The 11,572-nt window shown below is 41.1% G+C and overlaps 1 protein-coding gene across 1 annotated transcript in view; it reads right to left on the reverse strand.

Moving 5' to 3' along the window:
* Window positions 1-10,886, reverse strand: part of mrc1a (mannose receptor, C type 1a) — a 142,554-nt gene extending 131,668 nt beyond the window's left edge. Inside the window, exons 1-2 of the mRNA XM_055652940.1 lie at window positions 10,429-10,886; window positions 8,112-8,513 (exon numbers count right to left, since the gene is read on the reverse strand). Coding sequence (XP_055508915.1) covers window positions 8,112-8,513; window positions 10,429-10,489 — 463 coding nt within the window. The 5' untranslated portion in view covers window positions 10,490-10,886. The remainder of the gene's footprint in view (window positions 1-8,111; window positions 8,514-10,428) is intronic.
* Window positions 10,887-11,572: the final 686 nt, after the last annotated feature.

Genomic DNA, 11,572 nt, shown 5'->3' on the forward strand with positions numbered 1-11,572 from the left:
GCAATCTTTGCAAGAATCTATGAAAGTAACAAACCACCACACACAAAAAAAATGCTTATTCTGCAAAAGGAGTATTTTGCAATGGGATGCAATGTTAAACAATGAGAGGGGATGGGGAGGGGGACAAAACCGAATCAGGGGAGACGAGGACATGCAGGAAAGCGGCACTGAGTTACAACATAGAATACAGAACAATGCAGCACAGGAACAGGCCCTTCGACCTGCAAAGTCCACACTGAACTGGATGCCATTAATCTAATCTCCTCTGCCTGCATGTTATCCATATCCCTCCATTCCCTGTATATGCATGTGTCTATCCCAGAGCCTCCTAAGTGCCACAATCATATCTGCCTCCCTTACATTCCAAGCAATGTTAAAAACCTATGCTATGATATTATTGAACGGCAGAGCAAACTTACTTCTGCTTTATTTTTTAAGAAAGAACTGCAAATGCTGGAAAAATCGAAGGTAGGTGGATAAAAATGCTGGAGAAACTCAGCAGATGAGGCAGCATCTATGGAACGAAGGAATAGGTGACGCTTATGGTCGAGACTCTTCTTCAGACGTCTGCTTCAGATGCTGCTTCACCCACTGAGTTTCTCCAGCATTTTATACCTACTTTCTGCTTTATTTGTTATGCTTTGTTTGAGAGCGAGAGAGATGTCCCTGAATGCCTGCTGTGAGACAAACTGCTGCACCATTATCAAGCTCTCAGGATTCCTCCTGTGCCGATGGAAAAGTAGATGATATCGTCTCTCTGTCAGTGTGAAGCTTGTCTCATTTCCCTAATGCAGCAGTGAGAGCAGAGATCAGCAGTGGCCTGGAATGAACCTCAGGCTTGCAAAGCTGAAGGGGCTTGGACATACTAGAGGCAGGAAACATGTTCCTGATGTTGGGGGAGTCCAGAACCAGGGGCCACAGTTTAAGAATAAGGAGTAAGCCATTTAGAATAGAGACGAGGAAATACTTTTTCTCACAGAGAGTGGCGAGTCTCTGCCTCAGAGGGCGGTGGAGGCAGGTTCTCTGGATGCTTTCTAGAAAGGGCTAGATAGGGCTCTTAAAAATAGCGGAGTCAGGGGGTATGGGGAGAAGGCATGAACGCGGTACTGATTGGGGATGATCAGCCAGATCACATTGAATGGCGGTGCTGGCTCGAAGGGCCGAAAGGCCTCCTCCTGCACCTCTTGTGTAAAAAAATAAATAAATAAAAAAGAAGTGTGAACCTCCAGATTCAGGGGCAGTTTCTTCACAGCTGTTATCAGGCAACAGAACCATCCTATCACCAACTAGAGAGAAGTTGTAAGGTACTATCTACTTCATTGGAGATCCTCAGACTAACTCTAATTGGACATTACTGGACTTTATCTTGTTCTAAACGTTAAACCCTTTATCCTGTATCTGTATACTGTGGACAGCTTGATTGTAATCGTGATTCATCTTTTCACTGACTGGATAGCATGCAACAAAAGCTTTCCCCTTTACCTCAGTGCATGTGACAATAATGAACAAAATTAATCTAAAGAGAGTTTTAGAAACAAAATAGCTGATAACATTTAAGAAGTGTCTAGATGAGCAGTTAAATCATCTAGGCATGAAGAGTATGGGCCAAGTGCTGCAAGATAGGATTAATACAGATGCTTGCCCACTAGTTGGCATGAACATTGTGGGCCGAATGGCCAGTTTCTATGTTGTATCTGAGCATCGCCCTGTTATAAATAATTTCCCTTTTCCCACATCCCCATGGTTTATAGTATAATGTGCATCATAAGTTTGTGCCATTTTTGTTGCAATTCCTTATCTTTATTTTTCCTTAATGCAACAGCTGAGCTACCCTTATGTGTTAGCACCATGATAGAAGCCCTTCTCTCTTATTCTCATTCATGATCTTCCTATTCCCTACTGAAACTGTTAGAACTAGCAACATAAAAACCTGTCGTTTTCAGTTCACTTAAAGTACTTCCAATTAAATTTACACTTCAAATTCAGCAATTATTGGAAGGCAGATGTTCGCTTCAGTTAACTTTGAATATAATTTTAAATGGATCACACAATTAATGACATGCACTTTGAACGTTAATGGAGTCAGCTGCGCTACTTCAGAGACATTTACTTATTACCTTCATTAATTAAACAAAAATGGTTTATGTTGAAAAGCTCTGGCAATTCCAATAATTATAAGGGGGAAAGACTGAGATAACCTCCAAACAAAAACTAGGCTTATTTCTGTTAAAACAAAAGAAAAATAGGTTTTTAGATAGGCACATGGATGTGCAAGGAATGGAGGTATATGGATCATATGCAAGCAGGTGACATTAGTTTATCTGGACATCATGTTTGATGCAGTCATTGGGGACCAAAGCTCTTATTTTCTATGTTCTATGAATTTATAAATTGATAATCATAGGAAGTGAGCCCTACAAAACTTTTTAGAAATTCTATGTAAAGTTCCTCCTGAATTCACCAGTCCAAAGATATTTTAGACATATAGCTTGGTAACTGGCTCTTTGGCCCACCAAGTCCATACCCAGCATCGACCTATACATACAGTTCTATGTTATCCCACTTTCACATCCACTCCCTGAACACTAGGGGACAATTTACAGTTCTTAGAGCACAGAAGAATATAGCACAGGAATAGGTCCTTCAGCTCGTAATGCCATGTCAAACTGATTTTATCTGTCTGTTCGTTATTCATATCCCTCTATTCTCTGACTTCCATCCAAAAGCCTCTTAAACACTACTATCGTATCTGCTCCACCACCATTGCGTTCCAGGCCTCAATTACTCTCTGTGTAAAAACATAGCCTGCACATCTCCATTAAATTTCCCCCTCTCACCTTACAGCCATACACTCCAGTGTTGGACCTGTCCACCCAGGGAAAAAGGTTCTGCTCGTCTTATAAAATGTTATCATTTGAGTATAGAAGTTGGGATGTAATGTTAAAATTGTACAAGGCATTGGTGAGGCCAATTCTGGAGTATGGTGTACAATTTTGGTCGCCTAATTATAGGAAGGATGTCAACAAAATAGAGGGAGTACAGAGGAGATTTACTAGAATGTTGCCTGGGTTTCAGCAACTAAGTTACAGAGAAAGGTTGAACAAGTTAGGGCTTTATTCTTTGGAGAGCAGAAGGTTAAGGGGGGGAATTGATAGAGGTTTTTAAAATGATGAGAGGGATAGACAGAGTTGACGTGGAAAAGCTTTTCCCACTGAGAGTAGGGAAGATTCAAACAAGGGGACATGACATGAGAATTAAGGGACTGAAGTTTAGGGGTAACATGAGGGGGAACTTCTTTACTCGGAGAGTGGTAGCTGTGTGGAATGAGCTTCCAGTGAAGGTGGTGGAGGCAGGTTTGTTTTTATCATTTAAGAATGAATTGGATAGTTATATGGTTGGGAAAGGAATGGAGGGTTATGGTCTGAGCGCAGGTATATGGGATAGGGGAGATTATGTGTTCGGCACGGACTAGAAGGGTCGAGATGGCATGTTTCCATGCTGTAATTGTAATATGGTTATATGGTTATCAGTTTATCTCTTATGCAAAGCCTCCTGAACATTTCGATAGCTCCCGGACCAGATCCTTGCAGAGGACATTATTGGCGAGAGTTTAAACAAGAAGAACATGGGGTGCAGAGTCCGGATAGAGACAAACAAAGCAGAAAGTGGAAGTTAAAACCAAAGCATGCAAAGTAAATAGGCAGTGGAAGCAAAAGTAAACAGAAAATAGGATGAAAGTATCAAAACATATGATAAGGCCAAACCTATAGTCACCCTATCTAAATGCATACTGCATCACAACGCACAAAAATATTAAAGGTATAAATAGCTGAAGATACCCATGATGTAATTATTAATAGATAAACATAATAATAAAAGGGGAACTAAATAGCCAAATGTACGTGACATATAGAAAAGAGATACAAAAAAGAGGAGGTGAGTGACATCAGTGCAATTGTTGGAAAGGAACTTATCTTACCCGCCCATGCTGCAGAATTAGAATCTGTTTGGGTGGAGCAGGTGATTAGTGGGTGGTGGGTAGCTTTGGTTAAAGTTATTTATATGACTCAATGATGTCAGGCCTGGTGCAAGTGTGGAAATTGGAGAAGCATATTACAAGGCCAATAGGTTAATCATAAACCTATCATTTAGTCTATGCATAAATGAGCAAATGAAATTGGTATTGACAAAAGAAAGTGTTAATTCCAGGAATATTTATGAGATGGATTTCCAGCACATTGATGAGTAAACAAGAGAGCAAGTCATTTTAGATGTGTAGGAAGGAACTGCAGATGCTGATTTACGCCAAAGATAGACACAAAATACTGGAGTAACTCAGCGGGTCAGGCAGTATCTCAGGAGAAAAGGAATAGGTGATGTTTTGGGTCGAGACCCTTCCTTGGTCTTTTCTCCAGAGATGCTGTCTCACTCGCTGAGTTACTCCAGTATTTTGTGTCTATATTAAGTCATTTTAGATGCAGAGCAGAGCACCAAGAAAGGACCGCCTACTAACCTTGTAATGGGATTCCTAGGAAAGATTGTCCATGAGAGAATTTTACACTCAATTTAAAAGTGATGGACCTTAATCTGAAGTTGGGATCAAGGAAAGAGCGTTCACGCCGATCGCGGCCCTGTTTCCACCAATCTTCCCACCACCACGCACAAGAAGCACAAGAAGCGCAAGGCAGATGCCGAGAACTGTGTTCAGCTCTGGTTGAACAACTTCTAATCTTGGGTGTGGACTCAATAAAAAGAAGAAGTTCTGAAGTTAAGGTTTATGAGATAAGCAAAGGCATGAGGAGCAGATTGGCTGTGGTAGGCTGAGGAAGGTGTGATAGTGCAAAGGCAATTCCTTGCAGTTAAAGAAACAATGGGCGATATGCAGATTACATGAAGAACAGAGAAAGTGGTCCAGAGACACAGGACACACATACTCCATACCCCAACACTACTTCTCAACTCGTTCTCCTTCACCATTTCCCAACTCTCTGCCCACACCTTTAACAATTTCTCATTTGCCTCGCTCACCTTTTTCAAATCAAAGGTATCATCATGGCCCCCAGGCAGATAAGCCTGTCTTTTTTGTCATTTAAATTTGAAGATTCCTTGTTCCAAACCATTCTGCAATTTTTTCTCCGCTGATCTGAAGAAGGGTCCCGACCAAAAATGTCATCTGATATTTTCTCCACAGATGCTGCCTGACCCATTGAGTTCCTCCAGCATTTTATGTTTTGCTCAAGAAAGGTAGTCCAACCATGGGACAGGAGATAGAAACATAGGAAAAGACAGTGTTCAATTTATGGAAGAAGCTTACAACAAAAGCATTTAAAGTGAAGTTTGGGAATGTTTTAGAGCTCAGTGAAGGATTACCAAGAGATTGATAGAGAAAGGGAAACCAGAATATGTCAGTAAACCAGTGAGAAACATAAAATAGCTTTAGCAGCTTCCTCATGGGGCTGTCCCACTGTACGAGCTAATTCAAGAGTTCTCCCGAGTTTCCCCTGATTTGAACTCGGAGAATTACGGTAATAGCCGCTCGTAGGTACTCGGGACTCTCGTGGACATTTTTCAACATGTTGAAAAATCTTCATGAGTTTTCACGTGCTTACCGTGTTTCCCGAGTACCTGCCGTTAGCGTTACAAGCCGCTAAGAGACGTCCCGAGCTCCGACGTACCCGCAACATACATTCTACGTGCTTACCACGAGTTTGATTTATTTTTAAACTCGGGAGAGCTCTTGAATTACCGCGTACAGTGGGACAGGCCCTTAACTTATGTTAAAAGGGAAACAACTAGCAAGAACAAATGGCAATCCCATATGGAGAGAGAAATGCGAAAAAATGTAAATGGGAATAAGGAGTGGGAATAAGTAAATGGAAACAAATTGTGTTTGGCCTCATTGACAACACAAAAACACTCCCACAATATAGGAGAATCAAGGGTTATGTGCATTTGAGGAAGAAAAATAAATTAGTACAAATAAAGAAATACCACTATAGAGGTAATGAGCCAGAAAACTGGTAATTTCCATGGATCAGATGGCAGATATAGTTAATTGATCCCTGGTTTTCATGTTCCAAAATTCTACAACTTCTGGAATGTTTCCTTCATTTTGGAAGTTCGCAAATATTACCCACTACTTAAGAAGTGAGGGAGAGAGGAAACAAGGGACAACTGATCTGTTGAACTTGCACTGGCAGAGTGATGCAGCAGTAGAGTTGCTGCCTTCCAGCTCCAGAGACTCAGGATTGATCCTGACTACGAATTCTGTCTGTACAGAGTTTGTACATTCCCCCTGTGGGTGGGTTTTCTGCAGATGCTTTGATTTCCTCCCTCATTCCAAAGACGTGCAGGTTTGTAGGTTAATTGGCTTCTGTAAACTATCCCTAGTATGTCGGGACAAACTAGTGTAGGGGTGAGCATTAACTTAGTGGGCCGAAGGGCCTGTTTCCACACTAAATTTATAAACTAAACTAAAAAATTCTGAAATATAACATAAAGATGTTATATCAAAATACATAGAAAATAACAATGTGATTGAGCCAAGGTGGATTTATGGAAAGCAAATAAAATTTGACATCTATCAGAGTTCCTTGTGGAGGTATCCAGTAAACTACATGAGGGAGAGCAAGTGGATGTGATATATTTGGATTGCAGATGGAACTTTGTTTGATTGTCTTGGTAAATCAGGAAATAAATTCCCATACTTTTTTCTAAATAATTTATAAGACATTGTTTTTGTTCCCTCTCCACCTGAGCTGCATTGTTAAGATGTTTGTTAATGCAGAGGAGGGTCATTTCAGTCAAAATTACTTAATATTACAGATATCCATTAGACTGAAAACTAAAAGCAAATCTTTAGATTTCACCATCCCGTTGCATTATGCGTACTCATCCACAATCCTCAAGGTACACAAAAATGCTGGAGAAACTCAGCGAGTGCAGCAGCATCTAGGGAGCGAAGGAGATAGGCAATGTCTCGGGCCAAAACCCTTCTTCAGACCTCCTCACTAACAGCATTTTTGTGTACCTTTGATTTTCCAGCATCTGCTGTTCCTTCTTAAACACAATGCTCAAGGCTAAGGTGTACCGATTCTTCGATTGTAAGGATAGAGGAATTGAAAAGTGATGTGGCCTTGAGTTAAAAGATTAGCCATTACTTTATTCAATAGTATTTGCAGAGCAGAGCAAATACTAAGTGGTTGTACAGCCTACTACAGGTCCAGCACCGATTGGACGGCATCCTTGATTGCAGAGCCTTTCTGGACGATCTGTTTAGTCAGACCAACAGAGGTCCCGGCCTCCGAGAGGAGTCCAACTGTACCGGAACAGTCCCCCTAGGCGGCTGAGGAGTCGAGGTACCGGCCTGAAAAGTCAGCCTCAGGAGCTGGCTATGAAAACGGATCTGCCGGCTCCAAACTGGTCGGAGTTCCAGAGCCGCGGCAGCAGCGAGGCAAATTCAACCCATCGATTGGCGAGGACGTCTCGATGAGGTCGAGATCGGTCGCCACACCCGGATTAGGTGCCACATTTTCAGGGTTGACCTCCAGGCGGCGTGGGAGGAGGGGGGGGGGGGGGGGGGGGGGGGGGGGGGGGGGATTTCAAGTTCCCCCCCATAATGTTTGCCGGATTAAAGGAGGTGCTGTACATTTTTTGCCGGAAAATCAGTGGAGGACCTGTACCATTTTGTTTTTAATTCTTATCCACAAGGAATAATATCACATTTATACATTATATTGCATTAATACAGCAAATATTAATGCAACGACTTGACTCTGCGGCTGGCACGGACACTTTAATACTTGCACTAGCCACTCAAATCAGCGGCCCCGGACATTTTTTATGATTGGTTTATTGAATTTTAACATTGTGTTTTTTTACCTGCTTTTAACTATTTATACTGTTCCATCAGGGACTGGATTGTTTTTAGTGTTATTATGTGTGAAGTGTTTATATTTCATGTGCGATGCTCCGATATTCACTGGGAAACGTCTTTTCATTTTGCACTGTAACAACTGTTGCTTGCAAGATGACAATAAAGGTTGATTGATTGATCGATTGATTGATTGAAATATTCTCTTTAATGGCGAATATTAGATATTTCAACATACCTTCATAGAGTTTTGAGCAAAGATCATTTTTGGTGCCATGAATTTTCCACCTGCTCCAAACCCCTGATCCTTTGTAGAGCATTATCTTTTTCTCGTTTTTGTTTCCATAATTGAAGTAGAGATCAGCCCCGTCGATACTCAGCAGGGTGTCGTTCCTGCATATCCAGCTCTGCAGATTGCTGGTGTCGTTGCATTGATACAGAGTTACAGGTACCCAGTTTGCTTTTCTGAGGACTCCAAGGCACAGTGTGAACTTGACGCTCATGAGCCTCTGACCAGAACCCCACCTAAACTGTTGTGACTCTGCATTGGCATCACATTCACTTGTTTCCACAATTTGTTCACTTTTCGCGTCGACACACTTCTGATGATTTTCATTATGTATCAGAAAGACGTCGGGATCTGAAAACAAAAGCAGAATTGATGAGTATGTTTCTCTTCTTATCTCAGTCATTTGCTTGCCCTTACCTAATTCCAACACACAATAATTCACTCTTGATGTGTGTCAGACAGGGCAAGATGAAAAATGTTCATGTTTCAGTTACCACCTTAAAGCAAAAATCGATTCTTGCACTTCTTGTTCTTCTTTCGTGTGGCGTGCTAAGCCTAAAGTTGTTGGACAACTTGTTCTATTTGATCTTCCGTTTGTGCAAGTCGAGTTGATTGCATTAGTCGAAACAGGGCGGACCACGTGAAGGTTGCAATCTTCCACCCCGGTTCTTGCACTGTACAATGCTCACTGTGCCATGTTTCCAAATAGGAAAATCATACCTAAACATCTCTTTATCAATATAATCTAACTTCAACTGTTTACTCAATTCTCCGTCCTGAAATTTCAGAAATATTCCCAACTCTGAAAGGGAGCTCACAAGGTTGTTGGACTAGATGATTGTTAATAGTGTAGGATACAAAGTGCTGGAATAACTCAGCGGATCAGGCAGCATCTCTGGAGGATATGAATTGGCGACAGTTCAGGTCGGGAATCTTCTTCTGTCTCAGAAGGGCACTTTGTATGCTATACAAGATTTCGACGTTGGCAGTTCCTTGTGTCTAATATTAGTAGTGTGTTTTTAGTAAAATGCCACTTCATAGAAACATAGCAAATAGGTGCAGGAGTAGGCCATTCGGCCCTTCGAGCCTGCACCGCCATTCAATATGATCATGGCTGATCATCCAACTCAGTATCCCATCCCTGCCTTCTCTCCATACCCCCTGATCCCTTTAGCCTCAAGGGCCACATCTAACTCCCTCTTAAATATTGCCAATGAACTGGCCTCAACTACCTTCTGTGGCAGAGAATTCCACAGATTCACCACTCTCTGTGTAAAAAATGATTTTCTCATCTCGGTCCTAAAAGACTTCCCTCTTATCCTTAAACTCTGACCCCTAGTTCTGGACTTCCCCAACATTGGGAATAATCTTCCTGCATCTAGCCTGTCCAACCCCTTAAGTTAATAGGCCTCCCCATGGCCTCCATATGAGCTGAGCTTTATGCCAAATCTATGGGTGAACCTTTAATAAACACCTTTTGCCATTTAATTCAAAACTCTTGTCTAGTTTAGTCCATAGATAATATTGAATAACTGATAATAATGTCAGGAAGCATTGTTACCTTGCAAGCTGAACCATACATATTTAAAATCCCATTGATCAGTTCCTATTATAATGGTGTTTTTCCCCCCAAAGAGTGAGTAATGAATGGACCAGTCATACAGCACTTGCTATCTTAATATTTATATATATATATATATCACAACAAATTGTAAGCTTACATCTTCAGATCTCATCTTCATTATTATATAAAAGTGTGGTTTAGTTAAATTTGTTCCGTGAAGTCAATCATCCTGCAGTCCATTTTCACATCAACTTAGCTCTAAACAGTAAAAACAACCTAATGCTAAACAGCGTCAGCAGTCAAGAGGAGGCAGTTGAACTAAATCAACGTCCAATTAATAAATATCTTTTGACTCTGTTAAATCACAGAAAGGCACTAAAAGCCCAAGATTTTCACATGGACTGAGCAAGACTCGTGAACAATGAGTCTTTCTGTTCACGTAGGTAAAGCATTGTTACACACAGAATAATAATACAAGTTTACAGCATAAGAGACCCCTCAGCACAGTAAACCTCAGTACTTGGGTAAACTCTCTCAATTTAACTATCCGACTAGTAAGAATTTTAACATTATTATATGTGATGCCTAATTTGGGCCAAAGTAGATACCCACCCCAGGTTTTCTCAGTTAATAAAATATTTGAATGTTTCAATGAGATTTATAAACATCAGCACAAGTCAGCAAAGTCAGTAAAAACCATACCTGTACATCTCGCTGTTTGCATAAAACAAACAAAAGCAGCAAACAGAATTCCAGACTTCATAATTTCATAATTTTCTCTTTGCAATAATAGCTTTTAAATGGTCTCACTTTTTCTAGAAAAAAAAGTAATTGGTGGTAAAGGAAAGTCCAAATTACAAGTGCTCCTCCTTGCTGCAACCGCGCTGTTAAGTACAGATAACCAGCCAGAATATCCTGTCATGTGACAAGCAGGCAATAACAGGAATCCAGGCGAGAGAATTTGCTTTCATCAGCTTTGTTTAATACTTACATCTCTCTTTCTTTGCCCTGATACGGGGCATAAGATATTCTGACAACAAAATTGGTCAGTCTTTTTGAATTCGGTGCATCTGAGTCATCTTTAGAAAGGCCTTTGGGACATTTCGCTGATTTAGAGTCATAGGATCATACAACATGGATTCTTCTTCTTTTCAGGTTCTGTATAGAGCTCAGAAGAACCAAAATAAATTGAACTAAAAAAAAAAAAATTTCTATTCTACGCCAGTGGTAAGTACGGCAGAGGTATGATGGGCTGACTTGACTCCAAGACACATTTGCGTTTGGGAATAGAAGGGATGTCAAATGCACAGTAACAGCGCATCAGGAAACAGCTCGTAAATCCATTGACCTCCACTTAACTGCAGAGTAGCAAGCTGCATGTGAGCAATCTCTGTGCGAAAGGCCGGTTGCCCATTTTAATTTGGTATCAACTCATTATTAACAACTGTAAACTTTTACTGAGTGTGCATGGCTTTCCTGGAATCCAACGGTCAAAGTAAGCAAGAAACCACAGCCATTAGGCAGAACTGTTGTGAGCAATGCAATCTAGCTCTGCTTTCATGAGTAACTCTATGAATGCCTTTGTTTACAGAAGCAGGTGAGAAGATGCATGGGGGCAGGGTCATGCTGAAAAGGAAGAATTTCTTTAGTCAGAGGGTGGTGAATCTGTGGAATTCATTGCCACAGATGACTGTGTCAATGGATATTTTTAAAGCTGAGATTGATGGATTCTTGATTAGTGGGAGTGTCAGGGGTTATGAGAAGAAGGCAGGAGAATGGGGTTGAGAGGGAGAAATAGATCAGCCATGATTAAATGGCATAGACTTCATGGGCTGACTGGCCAAAT

Source organism: Leucoraja erinacea, chromosome 2, assembly GCF_028641065.1.
Source record: "Leucoraja erinacea ecotype New England chromosome 2, Leri_hhj_1, whole genome shotgun sequence".
Classification (NCBI taxonomy): Eukaryota; Metazoa; Chordata; class Chondrichthyes; order Rajiformes; family Rajidae; genus Leucoraja; species Leucoraja erinaceus.